General features: G+C 54.5%; 11 protein-coding genes across 11 annotated transcripts; 8 read left to right on the top strand and 3 right to left on the bottom strand.

The window, feature by feature from the left end:
• Nucleotides 1-36: 36 nt before the first annotated feature.
• Nucleotides 37-1,237, top strand: G647_06897 (uncharacterized protein; the record flags this gene model as incomplete). Its single annotated transcript, XM_008731216.1, has 3 exons — nt 37-382; nt 442-1,011; nt 1,113-1,237. 3 exons carry the CDS (start codon nt 37-39, stop codon nt 1,235-1,237), a joined length of 1,041 nt encoding a protein of 346 aa, XP_008729438.1.
• Nucleotides 1,238-1,319: 82 nt separating this feature from the next.
• On the bottom strand, nt 1,320-2,429 carry G647_06896 (uncharacterized protein; the record flags this gene model as incomplete). Its single annotated transcript, XM_008731215.1, has 1 exon — nt 1,320-2,429. One exon carries the CDS (start codon nt 2,427-2,429, stop codon nt 1,320-1,322), a length of 1,110 nt encoding a protein of 369 aa, XP_008729437.1.
• Nucleotides 2,430-3,375: 946 nt separating this feature from the next.
• G647_06895 (uncharacterized protein) lies at nt 3,376-3,495 on the top strand (the record flags this gene model as incomplete). Its single annotated transcript, XM_008731214.1, has 1 exon — nt 3,376-3,495. The coding sequence occupies one exon, from the start codon at nt 3,376-3,378 to the stop codon at nt 3,493-3,495; it is 120 nt and encodes a 39-aa protein (XP_008729436.1).
• A 963-nt stretch (nt 3,496-4,458) lies between these two features.
• G647_06894 (uncharacterized protein) lies at nt 4,459-6,341 on the top strand (the record flags this gene model as incomplete). Its single annotated transcript, XM_008731213.1, has 2 exons — nt 4,459-5,527; nt 5,602-6,341. 2 exons carry the CDS (start codon nt 4,459-4,461, stop codon nt 6,339-6,341), a joined length of 1,809 nt encoding a protein of 602 aa, XP_008729435.1.
• Nucleotides 6,342-7,032: 691 nt separating this feature from the next.
• Nucleotides 7,033-7,746, top strand: G647_06893 (uncharacterized protein; the record flags this gene model as incomplete). Its single annotated transcript, XM_008731212.1, has 2 exons — nt 7,033-7,106; nt 7,203-7,746. The coding sequence occupies 2 exons, from the start codon at nt 7,033-7,035 to the stop codon at nt 7,744-7,746; spliced, it is 618 nt and encodes a 205-aa protein (XP_008729434.1).
• A 1,452-nt stretch (nt 7,747-9,198) lies between these two features.
• On the top strand, nt 9,199-9,606 carry G647_06892 (uncharacterized protein; the record flags this gene model as incomplete). The annotated part of the gene is made up of 1 exon (XM_008731211.1): nt 9,199-9,606. One exon carries the CDS (start codon nt 9,199-9,201, stop codon nt 9,604-9,606), a length of 408 nt encoding a protein of 135 aa, XP_008729433.1.
• Nucleotides 9,607-10,235: 629 nt separating this feature from the next.
• Nucleotides 10,236-10,694, top strand: G647_06891 (uncharacterized protein; the record flags this gene model as incomplete). The annotated part of the gene is made up of 1 exon (XM_008731210.1): nt 10,236-10,694. The coding sequence occupies one exon, from the start codon at nt 10,236-10,238 to the stop codon at nt 10,692-10,694; it is 459 nt and encodes a 152-aa protein (XP_008729432.1).
• A 1,043-nt stretch (nt 10,695-11,737) lies between these two features.
• G647_06890 (uncharacterized protein) lies at nt 11,738-12,742 on the top strand (the record flags this gene model as incomplete). Its single annotated transcript, XM_008731209.1, has 1 exon — nt 11,738-12,742. The coding sequence occupies one exon, from the start codon at nt 11,738-11,740 to the stop codon at nt 12,740-12,742; it is 1,005 nt and encodes a 334-aa protein (XP_008729431.1).
• A 917-nt stretch (nt 12,743-13,659) lies between these two features.
• On the top strand, nt 13,660-15,513 carry G647_06889 (uncharacterized protein; the record flags this gene model as incomplete). Its single annotated transcript, XM_008731208.1, has 3 exons — nt 13,660-14,111; nt 14,194-14,271; nt 14,364-15,513. 3 exons carry the CDS (start codon nt 13,660-13,662, stop codon nt 15,511-15,513), a joined length of 1,680 nt encoding a protein of 559 aa, XP_008729430.1.
• An 873-nt stretch (nt 15,514-16,386) lies between these two features.
• Nucleotides 16,387-18,203, bottom strand: G647_06888 (uncharacterized protein; the record flags this gene model as incomplete). Its single annotated transcript, XM_008731207.1, has 4 exons — nt 16,387-16,812; nt 17,072-17,369; nt 17,480-17,919; nt 18,006-18,203. The coding sequence occupies 4 exons, from the start codon at nt 18,201-18,203 to the stop codon at nt 16,387-16,389; spliced, it is 1,362 nt and encodes a 453-aa protein (XP_008729429.1).
• A 1,164-nt stretch (nt 18,204-19,367) lies between these two features.
• Nucleotides 19,368-20,762, bottom strand: G647_06887 (uncharacterized protein; the record flags this gene model as incomplete). Its single annotated transcript, XM_008731206.1, has 2 exons — nt 19,368-20,695; nt 20,753-20,762. The coding sequence occupies 2 exons, from the start codon at nt 20,760-20,762 to the stop codon at nt 19,368-19,370; spliced, it is 1,338 nt and encodes a 445-aa protein (XP_008729428.1).
• Between the last annotated feature and the right edge of the window lie 470 nt (nt 20,763-21,232).

Genomic DNA, 21,232 nt, shown 5'->3' with positions numbered 1-21,232 from the left:
GTGTCACTCAACAACTCACGTGGCAGTTGGATGAGCATGGCGCAACCCGGTCGTGCCAGTCTCGAAACCCCCCAGGATGAGCCTAGACCGCTAGAGTCGCATAATCCGAGCGACAGCGACAAGACCCTCGCAGAGCGGGCGATGGGAGGCCCAGCATCGACAATAGAACCTCCTCCGGCCAACCATCCGACATTGGAGAAATTTACTTCGCTGACCCATCGCGATGCGCGAGAACGCCTTGATGGGCCACCGGCTTTGCCGTTTAACATGCGAGACCACAAATTGTCTGTCTCCATCTTTACGCTTCTGGTGATCGCCGAGTGTACCATTGTCCCCCTGGTTCTATACTATGGGTTGAAGTATGGCACCACCATGAGATCTGGTAAGTGCCGCCTTCCGGAGAGCAGGCAAGCCGAAGCGAGAGACTGAGAATGTTGCCAGGTATTTACTTTGCCATCATTACCAGTCTTTTTGGCTTTGTTACCGGGTATGAATTCGGCATCCGAGCGTGGCGCTTAATTCGCGCGAGCGACGAGTACCGGCCATTGTTTGGAAGTCCACGATTCTGGGGATTCGACAGTACTCACTATGTGCTGACGATTCCCTTTACCGTGATGTTGGTCATCATGATCATCTTCAGTATTCCCCACCATCCTTCGGTGAGAGCTCTGTCGCTGCCAATGCCTGTTGGTATGATCGTGACAGGCATGATGTTCGTGATCAATGGATGGGCTGCGCAAAGACGTTGGAGGTTGATGTACTTCAGGCTTAGTTCGCATGTGAAGAACTCGATCTGTCCTCCTCTCACGTTCTGCTTGTTGGAAGACATCTGCGCGGTGGATGGGAAAGGAGGAAAGAAATTTCGAACCGCGGCTCTAGCCAGATACCAGGCTTCGCCTCGCTTTCGAGCGCTGTTGCTGCAGTTGCTGTGGTTCTGGTCCATCCCTGCGATAGTGATCGGTGTCGTACTGATCATTGTGATTTACGTTACGAGTGATGACGTGGCTTATGGTAAGTCCTCTTCCAGTCATACTATGCCGGTCGAGACGACTGTCTCCATGTCGATTAGCTGTGAAATCAGATTGCTGATGCGTCTTTGCGAGAAACATTAGGTGTTGGATGGGGTATGCCTACCATCTGGGCTCTTGTATGGACATGGATTACCGTCGAATGGGTGAGGAGAGCATTGCAAGTTGAAAAGGAATGCTGGAAGCCAGAAACGTCGCAAACAGTGTAGTTGCGGCACGCGGCGTAGGCTCTCTTAATATGGCGCTGTGTTTCGCAGTATCCAAATATGGCATGGCCTTAGACGAGATATCTCAAGACAGGCTTCGTGGATAAGCACCGGGATCTACTTGTCGGATCCATTCGAGCGCGCGCTGAATGTATTTGTCCTCCTTTGTTCCGAGCCTTGAGGCGGTCTCATCGTGCGGTTGTACAAATGGGTCGATCACTGATTCGACGATTTCAATGGTAACGGCTCGAGCTTCACCAGCCTTCTTCAGACATAGCTCCAGATCGCCTAGGTACATTCCTTCGGCTGATTCGTCGATGAGCTCAGAGATGTGGCGAGTCCGCCTGAGCAATGTATCCAGTTGAGCTGCGTAAGGCGCGGCGTTACCTTGACCAGCTGGGAATTTCTCAAGCCGTTGCTTGATCACCACATGCACACTTTGTGGAATACGGTTCAGCACTTTCAACGCTTGTTCCTTGACGCCTGCAGATATGGCTGCTCGATCACTGTCGCCATCCTTGTCACCGGTGTCATCGGATGCACCGTCGTCGCTCTCTGCGACGCCTAGTAAGTCGTCGTCAACAACGTCATCTTCCGGGTCCCATTCTTCTAGTTCTTTGACCGCGTCTTTCATCAAGTCGAGCCACTCTTTCGCTCTCCTGGTAACAAATCCATGCACTCCTTCTGAAGCCAGCGGAATCAATTTGTCGCAGTCATCCCAAATCTTGCCTGTTGCCTCTGTGAAAGGTTTCTTTGCCGAGTCCTGAAGCGATACTGTCAAATTGCTATCACGACTTCGCATCTCTAGCAGCTCCAAAAGTGTTTTCATGTCACGTAAGGTTGCCGCAGCCAGATTACGGCATTCCGCGGAGAACGAAGGCGTGAATAATTCCGGTGTTGTGAGTAACGCAGCTGTTACAAGGGACGTGAGGATTGACTCATTGAGGGGCGCTAAACACGTCGCTACCGCACTCGCCGTAAAAGGAGCTGTGATAGCCAGTAGCGACAGTTTAGTGACTTGAGCTCGGAGAGTCGTCACGGCAGCGTGCAGAAGGACCAGAGGCGAGGGCGCAGTTGGCTCTGTGCGAGGCACCTCGAACGGAGCGTTTGGAGACAAGGAGGCCGCAAACCGCTGACAGAGAGAAATGGAAGTTTGTAGCGTTGCAGGCAGCGAGGCCTGCCCTGTGGCACTCATTAGTCTCGTCGTTGAGAGATCTGATCAATATGGCTATCATGAGGACGAGAAAAGCCAGTCGCTCACCAACGCGTAAAACAAATTCAGCGTGGGGAAATGCGGTGGGGAAATATTGATCCGTGGCCGAACCACAACTGACGTCATCGCTCTGTGCTCTTTCTCAACACCTGCGCATTCTCCCGAATCTTACGCGTCTCTATACCTGACTCAGTACCAGTACCGTTACCGTGTCGTGCGTGTGTGGTTTACTCCAAGTTCAAAATGACTACATCGTAGTATATTGTCCTGTCGGCATAGCAACCATGATCTGAGCAGCGACGTGCCTGTGCAGAGGTCGAGATCGCTGGGCGATTTCAGGCTCGATCAGAAATGGATGGAGTACGAGCGTCAACTTCGTCAGCTGGTGGTCGTCGAGATACGCGACCCAGTGTGTTCCACATCGGATGGTTATTGCCGCCTTCCTTGGTACGGTCGGGGCAGAGCCGCGGCACGATGGAAAAGGACCATGAGCTCTGTGATATGAAGGAATCTCCCTCTAGTCTTTGACCTTGGCTGAGCAAGCCACGTTGCGACACTTGTTCATCGAGCAGCCATGACCCGAAATTGGCAGCAAATCGCGTCGACTGCACAAGAACTTCTATTAATTGTATACCTAAAGTTTGGCGTCTTCCCCAACCACTCGATCACTCGCTGATCGACGTACGCTCTGTACCGAGGACACGTGGTTCGCGCACAGAGAAGCAGCTGGACATCACCGAGCAAATAGCAAGTGAACTGGTAGCTCGGCCGAGAGACGGAAAGCTGTCTTCGGCGGAGGTCACTGAAGCATTTTGTGGCCGAGCTGCTGTTGCGCACGAATGCGAAACCATTTCTAACGCTGCGAGTCGGTTTCCTGCCTGCTAATCATACACCATCTAGATCAATTGTTTGAGGGCCTTCTTCCCTGATGAAGCACTTTCACAAAAGCTCGACGGTAACCTCGCGGAGACAGGCAAGCCGGTCGACCGTCTACACGGTCTCCCTGTTGGGAACAAGGACATCTTTCACAGCAAAGACAAGAACTTGACCATGGGCTGTGTTGCATGGCACAATACGCAAACCAGCACGAGTACTGGACGTCCCATCAATTGTTTGATGTCTCCTGCGCCGCTTCACCAGGCTTTCCTCACGGCTTTCCAGTGTGGTGAGGGATTTCAGCCTCTGAAATCTGCTAGATTGTCCCAGCAGTATGCTCCCATTCAAGAAGATGCGCGTTGACACTGAGAAAGGCAAGAAGGATATAAGCTACGTGCCCACGACCAATGTGTGGCAAGATGAATTGGGAAATCTGTAAGATGTCGTCCTGGCCGTTTTGATCTGGGTTCGGATACCCGCCACTGACATTACATAGATGATTCTGAGCGTTGGAAGAGCCAGCCGATCACTATCCAGCTTGTGCGACCACAATCCAGCGATGGAGAGCTTGTTGTCGTGGCAGTAGTTGTCGACGAAGTCTGCATCGATTGATAGAAGGCATCCTACGCTCAGGCTCTGGGCCCTTGCTCTACCTGCCGTCCTTTCTACTAGACGCCACAAGTCGTCTAACGCTCTTCGAAAGGATCTCCAGTACCAGCAGGCTCGACTCGTACGGCTGTTACCAGCTGAAGCCGGGCATACGTCCTTTGGACCATAACTCACTCCTGCCTCGCCCGCATGTCCATGAATGTGCTCCTTTTGCATGGGCCAATCGCCAAGTTGCATCTCTCTTGCCTTTTGGAGCAGCGTATCAGACACGTCTATTGGATATTCAAGCACTTCCCCGGCCTCGGGATGCGCATCTCCGCAATTCGTACATCGTATGTCGTATGCAGTAACGATACAGCTTCTGTGAGCGGACTTCCTCCGTGGCATTGAGTCAAAGAGGTAGGTGAACCTCGCTGCAGGATCGTCCAAGTCCGAGATACCTTAAAGACAGCTCAACTCCCCTCCACAAGTCAGTGCTTCAACAGCAGGTCGAGAACAAACTTCTGGAGACTACGATATACCGGACATGTCCCCTCACTCCAAACCACTTCCCAGCGTGGACACCCACGACCCCCACCGGCTCTGGGACTCGCGTCCAATCTTCAGCCACGTCGCCTCTTCGACAGGGCCGACACGCATCGTCGCCACAGCGGGCCAAGTCGGTGCTGACCATAACCGCGTCGTCCCCGCTGACATCGATGAGCAAATCGCGCTTGCGTTCAAGAACCTGACGCGCTGCCTGGAGGCCGCAGGCGCCGGAGTCACCGATGTGTTCAAGCTGGTGTACTATATCGTGGACTACGACCCGAAGAATCGCCGACATACCAAGCACCTCAAGGCGTGGTTGAAGGGCCATAGGCCCGCAACCACGCTTGTGCCGGTGCCAGCGTTGGCGGATCCGGAGTTCAAATTCGAGGTCGAGGCCTATGCTGCCGTCCGGCAGGAGCCGCTGCGGAGTGTGGATGTTGTGATTGTAGGGGCCGGACTGAGTGGGCTGAAAGCCGCGTACGACCTGCAACAGAAAGGGGTGAGCTGTGTCGTTGTGGAAGCGAGAGATCGTGTGGGCGGGAAGACCTGGTCCGTGGATCCTTTGGGTCAAGGGAAGTTCATTGACGTGGGCGCCGCTTGGATCAACGACACAAACCAAGGGAAGGTGTTTGAACTGGCTAACTTTCTCGGCCTGGAGCTCGTGACTCAGAGGACTGAAGGGAGTGTGATCCAGGAGGACCTTGCTGGGGCGATGGGCTTGTTTCCGTACGGTGGGACGCCCTCAAATGCGCCAGAGCCGAACGGCATCGCCAACATGGTGTACATTCGTGAACTTTTCGAGAAGCTGTGCCAGCAGATCGACATTCGAGACCCCGTGGGTTCGGGTGGCCCATTCGACAAGATGACTCTCGAAGAATGGTGCAAGTCGGAGATTCAATCCGAGACCGCATCCGCGACTGTCAACCTGTGGACGAGAGCGATGCTTGGTCTGGAGGCGTCGGAAGTTAGCGCGCTGTATTTCTTGGATTACTGCAAGAGTGGTGGCGGGCTGCTGCAGATGAGGTCCGACTTCAAGCACGGCGGCCAATATCTCCGGTTCATCAAAGGTGAGCGATTGGCCGCCCATCCATATTGATTGATTAATCGGTGGATGGACGCAGAGGCTGACCATCGGCGATAGGCACCCAGTCGATGTCGCTTGGCCTGGCGGACAAGCTGCACCCTGGCTCGGTCGTTCTCAATTCGCCTGTCCGCCGCATCTCGCAGAAGGCAGACGGGATCTACGTCTCAGCAGGTCGAGGCGACTTCACGTGCAAGAGAGTCATCGTCTCGGTACCGACTGTTCTGTACAAGGAGATCACCTTCGACCCGCCTCTGCCTGCCGCCAAGGTTGAATTGGGAAAGCACAACGTCCACGGCTACACGCTCAAGGTCATGGTCAGTTACTCTGAACCGTGGTGGCGCAAGAAGGGACTGTCCGGTGCCATCATGTCCTTTATGGGGCCCATCACGACGTGCCGCGACTCTAGCAATGACGAGATCGGACAGTTCAGCTTGACGTGCTTTACCAACGGCGATTTCGGCCGGAAGGGCTCTCTCCTGCCGCAACAAGAGAGATTCAAGTCTATCGTGGCTCACATCAAGCGCCTCTTCGGGCCATACGTGGACGTGCCGGAGCCGATTGCCATCACGGAGCACGAATGGGCGAGCGATCAATGGGCTCAGGGGTGTCCATGTCCTTCGTCGCCGCCAGGGATCATGACCAAGTACAACCACGCCTTGAGGACGACGCACGGGAAAGTGCACTTTATTGGGACGGAAACTGCGTATGAATGGAAGGGATACATGGACGGTGCCATTCGATCTGGTGAACGGGGAGCGAAAGAAGTGATGGAGGCTTTTGGACGAGCGAAGCTGTAAGTGCAGTTATCACTACAGTACCCAGCACTCGGGAGAGATAAACTCACCGCTGGCCTCGTGTCATTTGGCTCTTAAGTCTACATCTGCCTCACAGTCTCTGACCACGCATCACTCTGCTGTGCACATAAGTGTTCTCCTATTAAAATTGCGAACATAATTCGCCGTTATCGAGGCGTCATTACTTACTGTGCCTTACCAGCAGCCCAGCTCCATCCTTGAGCAGCCCCCATCGACGCGATCATGCCAGGTGTTCACTGCGTATCTGCTTACCTCTGGCGGCGCCCCTATTGGTGGTTTCCCGCGGCCCAGGGGTCGTCCGATGGTGGCTTGCAGCCCTGTGGCTGCTGACTGGGTTGGCGACGGGGGCGGGCGGCCTATCGATTGGGCGCCGCGTCTAGCGGACTCCGCGTTAGCATGGTGGAGATGGAAGCCTAATTGATCACTGAGCCAGGGACCTGCGCGTGTCGCTCCTTCCCTAACGCGGGCCTCCTATATCTCACCTCGCACTCCCTATTTTTGTCTCGAGCACTCCGTACCAAAAATTACGAGTACGCCCCTGAGCGCAGGCACCGTGGACACTCATTTCAATCCTCTTCGATTCGTGCTCTTCACCTTGTAATAATTTCACCTTTCACAACCCCAGTCAGTTTTCTCCGAGAATCGCAGGCAGTAGCGAGGCAGGACCGCAAAGATGGGCTACAATACTCAGCTTCAGAGCAAATTCGCCCACAAGGTCGGCGAGCCTGTGCCCGAGTTCAACACTGAGTACGTTTCCTTCTCCTCGCGATGGATCCATTGGTCTTCCCACACATTCTACGGACGACAACAGGCTGCCTAGATCACCGCTGACTTGTGGTTCAGATTCCCCGCCCACCCGGGCATCGTGCATTTCCCAATCGCCTTCAACACTCTGGCATGGGGCCTCGACATTCTCTACTTCGTCACCACGACGTTCAAGCCCGAGTTCCTGACCAGCCGCTTCGGTGCCCCCACGACGTTGCTTGACATGACCCGCGTCTCGTACTTCCTTCTCTGCGCCGGCTTGATCACCACAGTCCCGGCGATCATGTCCGGTAACATCCAGTTGGTGGGCATGATCAAGAAGAACGGGGGCCCCTGGGAGAAGGACGCGACTGGCAAGGCCAAGAACACAATGGTGCCGAGAATCAAGGCCACCATTACGCACGCCATCATCAACGATCTGATATTCGTGGCCAATCTGTATAGTTGGTATCTGAGGAAGGATAAGGAGGGCGCGATCAACCTTGGCAAGATCCCCAGCAACACGAACTTGATCATCAGCGCGGTGCTCCTGCCCTTCTTGATCATTTCGGCCAAGATCGGCGGCACCCTTGTGTTCAACCACGGCGTGGGTCTAAACCTGGGAAGAAAGAAGTTCGAGTAGAGATCCAGAAGAGTGGTTGGGTATCTCAACGCCGCTCGCAAGAGGTCGGAAGGAGCGAGGAGCGGACATTGATGTGACGCCGTGACGTGAAAGTTGCTGCTCGAGTCTTTTCTCGGGACACCGCTAAGATGGTTGCAAATTCTGAGTTAGCAACCATCTGAACCAGGGTACGCATTGACGAGGTGGTGGAGCGGTTCACCCGGTACGAGTCGATGCCAACGATCAGTGTCATGGTTCTGTCCGGTAGATGAGTGCAATGCGCGGACGAACATGGTAGGGTGGACGAATAAGAGTTGTCCAGGACTTTTCTGCGCATGGAGTGATGAGAAATAAGCGCTACAGAGTTGGAGCAGGATATTACAGTACGTAGTGAATTCTTAATCCTTCAGAACGCACCACAGATACGGAGTAAGTGGCCGGAGATCTACGAGTATGTGGCCACGCCGATTAAAAGGGATACCAGTCCATGTCAGTATCTATCTTCCAGCCAGCGCTACTCAAAGTTGCATGCAGTGCAGTTCGCTGCGAGGTAATGTGATAAGGACTACTTGATTACCGTACAGTCAAGCAAGAGTATTGCGCAACACATCGTTGATGGGAAGACAGTCGAGACCTGACACAGATTCTAGTCACTCACTCACTCACTCACTCACTCACCCAGATAAAAAGACACTTGACGGCTGAAGTAGTGGAAAATCTGCGCGCTGCCCCGTTTGGCCTCAACCCGCGCCGCATTTTAGTCGACTCGCCCACGATTCACCCTCCTCTCACTCCCTCTCACCTGCCACTCACCCGGCGCAGCCTTCTCGTCGCCCGGTCCTGGACGGTGTCCTCTTGTGCGCGCTTCTCTGCCTGCCCTTCATCACCCTCTCATCCAACCAGGACCTGAAAAAAAGGTCCCGGTGGACCATGACCCATTTTTGGGTCCTCCTGAATCGGATCCCGCGACTTGTGCCACGGATCCTGCGATTCGTGCTTCTCGCCCTGTCGGCCATCTAGGAAGCTTCTTCTCCCTTGCTGTGACATCGATTCTCGACTCCCACGCGCCCAGACCCAGAGACTACAGAATGGCGGGCGTCCCCGTTTCCCGCTGACATTTCCAAGACAAAGACCACGATTGCACTCTCCGACGTTACGTCCAGTAAGACTCGCGTGCGTTTTTGTTAGGCCCATTTAGGAGATCACGCTCGTTGCTGATGTCGTTTTCTCGCCGGCACTTGAAGTCCATGAGGGAAGATCGCGCCCTGAAGGGACTTCCTTCACCAGATGAATATGGTGCTCGCAGCGAGCACCTGCTTGTGGCTTATCATTATTATCAACCTCTTCCGCGTGCGTGGGTACGGAGAAGCAGAGTTTGTCTTCTTCATAATCAATGGTGATGGCGATGATCGGCTTAGGGTTCGTCATTCTTGGCATCATAATCAACACTGGAGGTGTTGCGGGAGACAATAGATGGCTATATCGGTTTCCACCTTTGGTCCAATCCGGGAGCTTTTGATAAGGGATTCAAACGCCTGTGCTCGATCTTCATCATTGCGGTATTCTCGTTTTCGGGGGACCGAGCTTGTTGGACTGGCAGCGGCTGAGACACAAAACCCACGTCAAACTTTACCCAAGGCTGTCCGACAAGTGTTCTGGCGAATTACTCTATTCGACACTGTGGCCCTACTGATTGTCGGCATTCTGATCCCAGATAACGAACCTCAACTTCTCAACGGCTCTTCTAGCTGTGATGCTAATGCGTCTCCGTTTGTGATCGTGGTGCGCGATGCTAGGATGTCAGCGGTTCCTTCGATCACAAATGTTGTGATCCTTATCTCGGTCCTATCGGTCAGAAACACTTCAACCTATGCTCTCTAGTCGGACACTGGCAGCACTTGCAAATTGTGGTCAGGCACCCAGAATATTTGCCTATTCCGAACGCTGCGGGCGACCGATGGTTTCGCAGGTAGCACAAAAGAGTCTGGCTCTCGCCGTTCTGGCAATGATGATCAATACGTGGTAGGATGGCACGGCCCGAGTCGAGACCCATCCGTCACGTCCACCCCACCATGCTGATGACAGGTACATACCTGTACGAGTAAGGTCTGCCGTGCCTCGTAAGCGAGTTGCGGGTGAGGTCTAAGACGGAGGGCAATTGAACTGACCCTCTCTGTCCGATTCATGTTAGAAGCCACCTTTAGGTCGTGTTCCCTGCTGGTGAAATAGGTCGAAAACCAATCGATATTGATAAGCCTTGTTCAGAATGGATAACAAGGAAGATCCAGCCGGCGTATTCTGTGATGACTGCGAGGATGTTTTTTTTTCACTCGAGCAGTGCAGGCGTATTGCTCACTGGGAAATTGTAAAATTGAGGGTCACGGAAGCAAGTGTCAACCCCAGGCTGTCTACTCTGCATATTCCTCCACGGCAAGAAGCCGTTGAGTTCCTGGCGGTTTCTGCATTCGGAGTTGCCACCTGCGTCGAGAGCTGAAGAACTTCCACAAAGGATGCAATCCGACGAGAACAGCATTTCACCTCACCCACGGGATGATTCTTCAATCGAAGCTGATACCACTCCGCAAGAGTCAAGCCAGGACGTGCACCCCAGCAACGAGACTCTCCCTAAAGTTGAAGTAGATCAAGTCACGCAACAGGACGATTGGTGTGGCGAGTCCGACGACGATCAGATTCGTCTGTACCATAAAGGCGACGTCAAAGAGTTCCAGAGATACGTGGCCTTGAGCTATTGCTGGGGTAAACAGCGACAGTCCTACGAGACGACGAAAGCCACGCTGACATCGGACATCGATACGACGAGGCTCGAGAAGACCATACAGGACGCCATTCGATACACGCGAGAACTGGGGATCAAGTACCTCTGGGTCGATTGCCTGTGTATTGTCCAGGATGACGAGGTCGACAAGAAGGAGGTGATTGGAAATATGCGACAAATTAGTCCAAGATGAGGCCGTGACCATCATCGTCGAAAGTGCCAAACGGGTGTCCCAAGGGTTTCTGGAGAAGCGAGCTGCCCGGGGTATTAGGCTACCTTGTCATGTGAACGACGACGTCCGCGGAAGTATTCACCTTCTCCCGGTCGAGACTGAGAGGTCGCCAGCAGGAACGCATGAGCGGGCGTGGTGCCTCGAGGAAATGCTCCTGTCCCGTCGGAAGCTTATCTTTGGCCGGAAAGAGCTTCGGTGGAGTTGTCTGACAGAGCTCAACCGGACGGCACATCCTAGCAGCATCGAATACGAGCACTTGGATCACTACGAGATGTCACTTAGCGCCTGGCGTCATGGCAGACACGATGTTTCCGCGCGTTCTCGCGAGCTCATGGAGTACAGTAGAATGACACGATCCGGACGTTTTGGGGCTCACAACAGACGGAGTGTGGTCCACAGCTTGGCCATGTTGTTGACATGGTCGGTTCGGCCGGAAAGGATGCCCGATCAAGAACCTGAGCATACTCCGTACCTCTCGACTGGTTTAACCGAGCGTGATTATGAGCTACTTACAGTACTGCTGCGCAGCCGCAGCTCTCGCTTACCGCGTACATATCTTGGGCAACCTAGCCCGGATTGGTGACCTTTTATTCTCGCATCTTGATAAACTTATGGAAAAGCACCGCCGCGAGAGCGCCCCGGCCCGGTCCAAGCGCTTCTTGGGACCCCTTTAAAGGTCTCTTCTTTATTGTTTCTAGGCTATTGTTGTAAAGGATATATTATCAAGTAAAGCTGTTGAGCTAATCACGTGATAATGGCAGGAGGTGGCAGACTTTGGCTGATGGCAGTGGTTTAGATTCTGTATATTCTATCATCATCGAGAAGCGGAGGCTACAGTAAAACTAGAGTAAGAAGTAAATACTCCGCCCCTCTCACGTGACTGCCAACCAAGGCAGTGGCACTCGGCCATCAGCAAGCACTTGGCGCGCACGCATAGGAATCTCAGAAGACGTCGACATCTCCTTTGTATTTCATCATGCTTACCATGTAGCCTCGTCTTGAACATGGACGACCTGACCGACCTCACAGGCTGCCGACCACCTGGTCCTCCGCCGCTCTTGTCAGAAACCCAAATGCTCCAGCTCGCGCAGCAGGGTTGGTTATCCTTGCGTCTGCCTGCACGGCCGGCGGAGACCTTGGCGGACCTGTTCACCATTTCGGCCGCCTTTTTCGATCAGCAGGCTCCCGCAAAGGCGAGGGCGTATCCCTCCAAGTCCGGCACCGAGTTCGGGTACTACAGGGTCGAGAAGGAGAAAGAGTACGTCACCTTCCGCTGTCGAGTCCATACGGCTCCCTGTTCCTCTTCCCCTTCCTCATCGCAATCCACGACAGTCGTCCCCGCGTCACTGCACAGCTTGGAGGATGCCGCAGCCCGAGCATGGCAAGACTGTGCGCTTCTTCTGTTCCGCATCCTGTGTGACCTGGCGCGATGGTCGCATCTCGACCCGTCGTCCGTGTGGGATGACATTCTCGACGGCACCCTGACGATGCCTCCCGCGGAGGACCAGATGACATATACGCTGCTGCGGCTGTTTCGGTACGTCCCCACGACGGGGGTTGCTGAAACACACACCGACCTAGGCTTGTTGACGCTCTGCGTGGGCGATCGGGATGGGCTGGAAGTTCTGGATCGACGACGGTCCACGGACGACCGCCCCGTCTGGATCAATGCCGCGGGTGAAGCACGTACGGCGACCATCCTGGTTGGGCAGACGCTCCGGGCTCTGTCGAATGAGACATTCAACGCGGGCGGACATCGTGTGGTTGGCAACGCGGCGGGAAGACACAGTGTGGTGTTTGCACTCCGCCATTCGTCAAGACACGATGTGGACTTTGGTTTGTTTGGTGGCCAAGGGCGTGTCAGGCCCAGCGAGCTGTACAGGTGCATTGACGTCGGGAAGGTCAATATTAATACTGTCAAGAAAAGGAGGGATGCCCAACGAGCGGATGACCTCGCGGGCAGACTCGCGAACGAAGCATTGCGGTGTAACACAGTAGACAGAACATAGGTAGTTATAGAATCGACCGTCAATTATTCGACAGGCGGCCAAGTCGCGGCTTGAATGCTCTCGTGCTGCCGTGGTGATTATGTACCTCCGGCATGAGAGGGACGAGGCATGGAGCACTCTACTCGTGATCTACAGTATGTTGGTTACAGTCGTAGGTGTATGCGCATTGCTCTAGAGGGTACATATCTGGCATTCTTCACATGCTTCTGCCGAGCGAGCTGTGAGTATGTACAATGCGACTATAGTCATGGGGTGCGTGCCTGAGCTGAACAGCGACCGTCCTCGCTTCCACGACCGTGTCCGCGTGATGCCGCAAATCGAACAGATGATCGAGATCTACAGAGCCTTACATCTCCAGGCATAGACACTCCGTCTACTCGTACCTCCCACCTAGTCAGACGAAGACACTCCCTACTCGTACCTCCCGACGAAGATACCAGGATTGATCTCTCTGCGTCTATCGTCATTTGGTTTATTTAGCCCTTTGCTCCATCCACCTCGAACTGTGATTTCCGATACACGAACCATCCTTCTGCAGCCAACTCATCCCTTCACGATAAGCCTTCCCACCGAGTCTGATGTCCATGCTTGTCTTGTGTCAGAGTCGCCGGCTGCCTGAAATCCTCGCCGGTCCCACGCCCTGCCCAGCCTCGTGTTCAGCCGCGCCACTCTACGGCGTGCACAGAGCTGACCGTCTCCGATTGTCAACACGCATGCTCTCTGTACCTGCCTCGCTCTCCCCCAGTGACATGTGAAAATCCAATGTCGCCTACGAAAAGTTGATCCCCAGTCCATGTTGCAGTTGTTGCGACTCGAATTCAACAGCTCCTCCTTTCGAGTTCCTTTCGAGTTCTGGCCTCGCTCAGCGTTGATTATCTTTCTTACTTTGCTGCCGGCGCTGTCGACACACAGCCACAATGGCAGCGCAGACGTCCACACCGCTCCCCTACACGGCAAACCCTCTTTTACTCATGTTCAACGACGTGCTACTCTTCCTGCAGATCACCTTGACGTGGCCGATAACAGCTGGTCTGCTGAGTATTGTGCTACCTCTTCTTCCGGGGAAGTCAGGCCCGCTAGACGAGCTGGCTTGGACGGGGCCAAATCTGTGGGCGCTGTTGCAGCACTTCATCCTCATCCTTGCGCAGATCTTGTTCTTGTTATCACTGATCCCGTTGGCGCTTCTCGTGCTGCCGGTGGTGTATTTCCTCTACATCACCGGGTTTGTGGTGGGGAATCAGTGGATTTCTCGACTGCTCAACGGTCCAAGACGACAGGGACTATTCCAGTCGCATCCTGATTGCGTGAAAGGAGACTGGCCAGAGCATGAGGGTGAGAAATGGGTCTTCATCAACGGTGTTGCCGTAGGGTAAGTGGCAGACATTGCCTTCCTTGGGCTGTGAAGCACAGAGGTACAATGATTAGGTCGAGGGTAACTAACAGTCACGCAGAAGTCATTGGCTGCAATCGAATCTCGACCTCCTTGCAATGACATTTCGGCGACCTGTATTCGGCATACACAACCAGACGTGAGTGTCCAAGCTGCGTTCGTCGTTCCTCCAGATTGCGCAAGCAGCACCGTATACATGTTACTGTACTAACGTCCTCCGCATAACAACAGCCGCGGCATCATCTTCGATGTGCTCGAGTGTATCATCCAACGAGACCTGAGCTTCGCGACAACCGACATCCGCACGGCATATGCCGCGTTACAGGAGATCCTCTCAGACGACAACATTCACAAGGTGGTCTTGATCCTCCACAGCCAGGGCGGGATCGAAGGTGGCTTGGTGCTGGACTGGCTCTACGACACCGTCGCCGCGGACCAACTCCGCAAGCTGGAGATCTATACCTTTGGCAACGCGGCGAATCATTGGAACGCGCCCGTCATTTCAACGTCGACGGCGAGATCGACCCGCGAGGCGCCAACCACAAATACCTCCGACGGCGTGACCAGCCAAAGAATCGTGCAACACATCGAGCATTACGCCAATGAAGGCGACTACGTCTCCAAATTCGGCATCCTACACTTCCGCCCGGACCAGGCGAAGCTGATGCCGCCGACGAACGCGGTTCCCGACGGGAATGTATCACCACCACCACCGCCGACTGCTCAGCCTCGCGCGTTTCCCAACAGGAATGTATCACCACCACCGGCAACGCCGACTCCTCAGCCTCCCGCGTCGAGAAGTCCCACCACAAAGACCAAGACCCAGACCATGAAAGTGAATGCCAAGGCTGCAACATACCCCTCCTCCAGTGCCACACGGACGCCGAAGCTGAGGACCGCCTCCACCTGGGTCCCGCGATCCCACACGTGGACCACGTCACCTCACACGCCCATCGAGCGGCGCCGCGATCTGCAGCACGCGCAGGAGAACAACCGGTTCTTCGGCCGGCTGTTCAAGCGCGCCTCGTCGGGCCACATGCTCAACCAGCATTACCTGGGCAATATCTTTGAGATGGAAGGTCTGGACCCGCGGGATCGCTCACGGGGACGAGTCAAGAGTGGGAATGCCTTTATGGATCAATCAGTCGATATGGCTGTGTTGGAGCAGTGGGATACCGTGCAGGCGGTGGCCGAGGGCCTGTCCGAAGACCGAGACCGAGATGGAGGCGGAGATTCAGGCGGGTTTGTCGAAGCTAGAGCGAGTACGAGTGCGAGTGCGAGTGCGAGTCCGAATGCGAGTATACCTGCCACGAACGGAATACAGATCAAACAGTTGAGTCGGCTGTGGGGGTATTGTAATGGAGCGAGTCCGAGGGATTGATGTTAGAGTGAAGATGAAGGCGGGTTCGGGATACAGTATACTGTACGATTGGGGCTGGCTAAAAGTCGAGTTCTGAGTGTGAATTCTGAGGCGTGAGTCCGAGGCGTGAGCTGTGAAATGCGACATGCGAGGCATAGCCTTTGTGGTGTTCATGAGACTGTAGAAGGATCGATGTTGATTGGTCACGGCGGTATACTACAGCATGGCGCATCGAAATAATATTACCTACCTACCTACCTACCTACCTACCTAGCTAGGTACTAATATACAGTACAGTATCAGGTCTTTGACGCTGGTAGCGAAACCCAGTACTGTAACTACTGTTCTGTGTCTCAAGCGAGATATTCGCGTCATGGTCTGATCTCTATACAGTAATTATATATTACCCGGGGACGGAATATTTGGCCAGCTACAATATACTGTAGCTAGCTAGCTAGCTTGCTTGCTGGCTTGCTGGCTTGCTTGCTTGCTTGCCTGCTACTTGCTGCTTGCGACTGCTGCTGCCGCTTGCCTGCTACTTGCTCGCTGGCTAACTGGCTCTGTATCTCTGTCTGCCCACATGCCACGGATAATACACCAGATCCTGTCGTCGACTTGACTTGACTCTTCATTGGCCTATTTTTTCTCCTATTACCCCTACGACCCTCCTATGGATCACGTAGATACTTCAAGTTTGCCTAGATATCTCGTTCTTCCCAGGCACCGTCCGGGTCACGGGATTCTTACGTTTCCTATATACATTACGTATAGAAAGTCCTCGTTTTGCTCCCACTCCTCCCCAATTCTCACTGCCAGCCAGGGAGACTCTGGTTCATCACATTCATTCAATGCTCACTCCCGGCAGCCCGCCTGCCCGCCTGTCTGTCTGCTTGCTTATAGAAACCCCCCAACCCCGCCCTCAAATCTCTCAAACAAACCCAGATCAAACGTCTCGGCCACCCTCGCGTACCCGGCCCCATTCGGATGCAAGTAATCGCCCCCCTGCAGCGCGTCGGCCAACTGACTCGGAAAACTCTGGTTCCTCAACACGGCATCAAAGTCGAGGACCGCGTCAAAGGTGCCCGAGTGGCGGATAAAGTCGTTGACTTTCTGCCGCGTCTGTTCGCGCAGCGGGTCCGAATACGACTGCACCGTCGTGTTGTAGTCTGGGGCGGAGAAGGGCGTGATGGTCGCGCCGAAGAGCGGGATGCCCACGGCGTGCACGCGCCGCGCGATCTGGATGTACGCCGAGATCAGGCCGTCGTAGAGACTTGTTTGGTTGGACGGCGTAGGGTCTGCGGTGCCGATGTCATTGACGCCCTAGGTAGACGGGTGTTAGCACGTCGATTGCTTTAGGGCGTGGTGTGTACAGAGGCTCTACTGATGTAAGATCATGGATCATGGGTTCGTCATTGTCGATGATTGATGGCGATGAAGATCATCCTCCATGAAACCCGCCCATGCACGCGTCCACACGTCCACGGATCCAATCAGGGAAATGGACCGGGAACGTCATCTCCTGGACTTCCATCACCCGTGGAGAAATATTGTTCTCATCAAATCATGGAGCTCAGCTTACCTCGAAAATCATCACCCACCGGATGGCAGGGTGGGAGAGTACGTCGCGCTCGAGGCGCGAAAGAACGCTCGGTCCTAGTCCGTCGTGAAGGATCCGGTTCCCACCTGCGGCTTGGTTGATGAACGAGATGGCGGTGAGAGTCGACGAGTTCGACGCCGCCATCCGCGCATACACCAGGTCGGGCCAGCGGTTGTTCTGGTCCGTGTCGCTACCGCGACCGTCGGTAATGCTGTCGCCTATGATGGCCCAGGTGCGGTAGTCGGGAGGCGACCATGCCTCGACCGCGGAGAGGAAGTACCTTTAATGGTGCAGAAGTTAAGAGTTACGTCCTTCCAAATGATAATGCTAGCAGAAAGACAGAGGGAGCATGCGTATGAAGATGCAAATCCAACTCAGGGCTGGTCTTACCAATGCGCCGTACTGTTCAACAACGGCCCCGTCAAATTCGTGGCACCGACTTGATTGCCCATGGTAAACCACGAAGTCGCCCTGCTGCCGGGGTGACTCGTAATGGCCGTGCCGTTCTGTCCTGTCGCGAGATATAGCGTCACGGAGATGGTGGAGAGCGGCTGCACAGGGAAGTTCAACGGATCAGACACGGCCAGAGCACCGTTGGGGATGGTGATGCCGGGGTGTCCACCACTGAATGTCACGGTCTGGAGGGTCGAAGGTTGGACTGCGCTAACACCTGAGGACGCATTGAATGGTAAAGCTACAGTCATGGCCGTGATGGGCAGATCGGTGAGGCCAAAGGCATTGGAAACTCGGATTCTGATCTGCTCGCCGCCAGTCGACATATGTAGTGTCTGGCGGATCGTGCTGTTGTAGAACTGGGTGGTCGTAGTGTTCTTGTAGGAAGTGTCAGTGTGTATCCTCAGACGCCAGGTCGGATAGCGGACTCGCAAGCCTTGAGCCTCGAATCTCAGATCCTTACATATGGAGGCGGAGGAAGGTTCGTGTACTCGGTCAACTGCGGCATTGCTGCCCAGGTATCGATCCAATGGCCATTTGGTATGCTAGGGGTAGTGACGAGAGCTTGCCTAGCTTGTGGTCTGGGCAGAGCATTGCTGATTGCTGTGAGGTAGGTGAAGAGTAAAACGAGAGTAGAAAGTGACAATCCTTGGACACCCATTCTAAACTCACTTACGAAGCTCAACCTGGTCGCGAATCCTGGCCGGCAACCATGGGAGCTTCGAAAGCTTGGCCATAGCATTTAATATAGCTATCAGTGCGCAAGCCCCTCGTAGCTCTTGGTTGAGCCTAGGGAGGAGTATCTGGGGTATGCATCAACGTCGTGTGAGTTTAGGCTAAATCTGAGGCTTGATATGGCCGTTCGACCGCCTCTGGTTCCTCACATGTTCCTGCATAGACCGGCAGTCGTGGGTGTATACCTGTGGACCGTGTAGCTTCGTCATCACGGCAATCATGTTGTCTGGACCTGCCTGAAGTGGCCTGGGCAAGAAGGCGGATGAATATGCAAGGACACCGTGTGGAGCTCGAGGGGGCAATGATCGTCAGTTCAATGCTGTGTAAATAGCCGCAAGCGATTTGAGCCGCACAAGCAGAGAAGGGCCCATACGTCCGCATCGTACTGGGGTATACGACTGTGTTGCGGGGTCAGAAGTACAGCTGGAGCGCAGCTGAAGCGCAGCTCAAGCGATGGTAATGGCAGGGTGACGATGATCTCAGTTGTTGCAGGCTACCCGGAGGAATGTTCTTCCGGAGACCGGAGAAATGATCTTCCAGCCACCGGACATTTGGGACTGAAGACTCGATGAGTCGTCTTGAGCAGTTCTCCGTTTCTTCAAGCAACGGATTCTTCCGCGAAGGTGGTCGTCAACTTGAACAGAAAATTGAGTCACGTTTGGGAAATGGCAGAGGGTACAGCACAGTAGAGCAGAACAGACCTTTCACGCTTTGTTCTTGGCTGGGTGCTTTTTCCGAAACGAATAACCGCCAGGACTCGTAATTAATTGGAATGATCAGAAGCTGAATTGCTGAGGCTTCCTTTTTTAACTAGCTAAGAGATCTCGAAGGCCCCTCGAAGGCTCACCGAGTCGGAGGAAAACCAACTGAGGCTGTCTCTCGAGACAAGACCAGTTGCTGGTGAAGTCATTCGCTCTAGTAATAACATTCAGTCGTCGATGGCGATTGCTGTCCCATCCTAATCCAATCCGATACCAGATCGAGTCATTTATCATCTTTGAAGATGGCGTATAAAAATCGTGAGTAGACATGGTCTATCTGAACTTTTGGCGTTCTCTTGTGGAAGCTGGTGACGCGACAGGCCAGTCGATCACATGCGGCGACCGCCAGGCGAGCGGCTATGCATCTCATAGCCGTCCGTTCGCGGTCGGGCCTTCTCGCCCGGGAGAGCTTGAGCAAACTCTCCCTTTGGTGATGATTTTGGCCATACCAACACCCCAACGTAGATCAAGGCCACGACGACGGCGAAGACGCTGTAGACGGCAACCCCAGAGCTAGGGACGTTATCGGTGCCGAGGGAACCGGCGGTCCTGAATCCTAGGCCGCCGTTGACGACGCCCAAAAGCATCAAGACACGACCAACCCAGCGGTGCACGTGACCTGAGATGCTGCGGTTGCCGACCTTGCGGAAGTGGAGATGCTGAAGTAGGCCCAAAATCGGTTGGAAAGCGACCATCCACGCGACGAGAAGATAGCCGAGGACCATGTGGTAGCCGTCCAGATTGTCAACCTGATGTCCGAGTCTGACTCCTAGGCTGAGACCGGCAAGCATGAGGATGATGGTGACAACTTGCAGTGGAGCGTGAATGTGTCGAACTTTATTGCTATATGGCAGATAGAGTGTCAATGCTGACAAGGGGAACAGCACGACAAAGACCAGAGACATGATGGTGGCGTGGCCGATTCGGACACTGTTGTCGGGGCCGCTGCTCACAGTTGCACCCGATGATGAAGGGTCGGAGCTTGCGATAGGGTTGGAGACTGGGCCAGTCGCCGTGGCCACCGTACTGGTGGTAGCTGTGCCAGTCTCTGTTTCGGGGGCCTGCGTTCCACTTGCGGTTTGTGATGGAGAGCCGGATTCAGTTGCTGATGGCGCTGCCGCCGCCGCCACGAACGGATTTGAAGAGCTGCCACCAATACCTTGAGTTAAGTCCAGCGTGAAACCACCAGTGTTTCCATGCTGTGAAATTCCGGCGCTCTGATCGGTCGAGTCGAGCGGGTCTCCGTCTCTGTAGGCAAAGATCCAACTGCTTGAGCTATCGGTTGCACTCATGCTGCCCCCACTCCAACTCAGGCAGGAGTCGCAACGGATGTTGGCCACGAGAGTGCCATCTGATGTGATACCGCTTCCTTCTAGGACTGAAATGGACGCGTCCGGGTTGAAGTCGGGTTGAACGTGGCCAGTACCTAATCTGGGAGAGACGGTCACGTTCGTGCTGTCGGCGGCATAGACGACGAGCATGTTGGCACCAGCCATGCGCGAGCCTTGCCCGAAACCGATCCATTGTGTCCCGCTCGGCGCGCTGATCTGGACAAAGATCGAGCCGCTCCCTGACGAGGCTGTATCTGAGGGAATGTTGACCGATAAAGCATATTGGTCGGAGACAAACTGTGCGAACTGTGCTGCCGAGCTAGCCACTATACATGTCCTCTATCAGAATCAGCGCTTTATGGACGGAGGAAGAGCAGCCATACCGAAGGCCATGCTGGCCAAGACGCTTGGCCGGACCATCGCGTCTTGACACGAGACGAGCCGACGTTGATGAAAGATGGGATACCCAGGAATGGGACAGAGGCTCAGGGGTGATATGTATATGTGCTCTGTAAGAACGTGGGTCTGCGAGAACCTGAGATTTATCAAGGGGCTACTCCTCTGCCCAATTTAACGCGTCACGGTAGGTTTTCGAGGTTGGGACGCGCGAATGGAATCCAAAGGGTTTTTAATGGCGTTCCCGTCTGGAGTCGAGGCGCAACGAGAGGCCGAAAGTTAGAACCCCTCGAATACAGGGCAGATTGCACAGCCAGAGTGCGGGATTGCGTGTCCCATGGCTTGCCAAGGGGCTGGAGTACCGCGACAAGTGACAAGGCTTGCCTTAAAACACTAGCCGCCCCCTGTTACAGGAATCCCGTTCCCGCCCCTGGCAGATGCGCATGGCCATTACGCGGCACCTGCAA

Source organism: Cladophialophora carrionii, assembly GCF_000365165.1.
Source record: "Cladophialophora carrionii CBS 160.54 unplaced genomic scaffold supercont1.5, whole genome shotgun sequence".
Lineage (NCBI taxonomy): Eukaryota > Fungi > Ascomycota > Eurotiomycetes > Chaetothyriales > Herpotrichiellaceae > Cladophialophora > Cladophialophora carrionii.
This window is presented reverse-complemented; position numbering and strand designations above follow the sequence as displayed.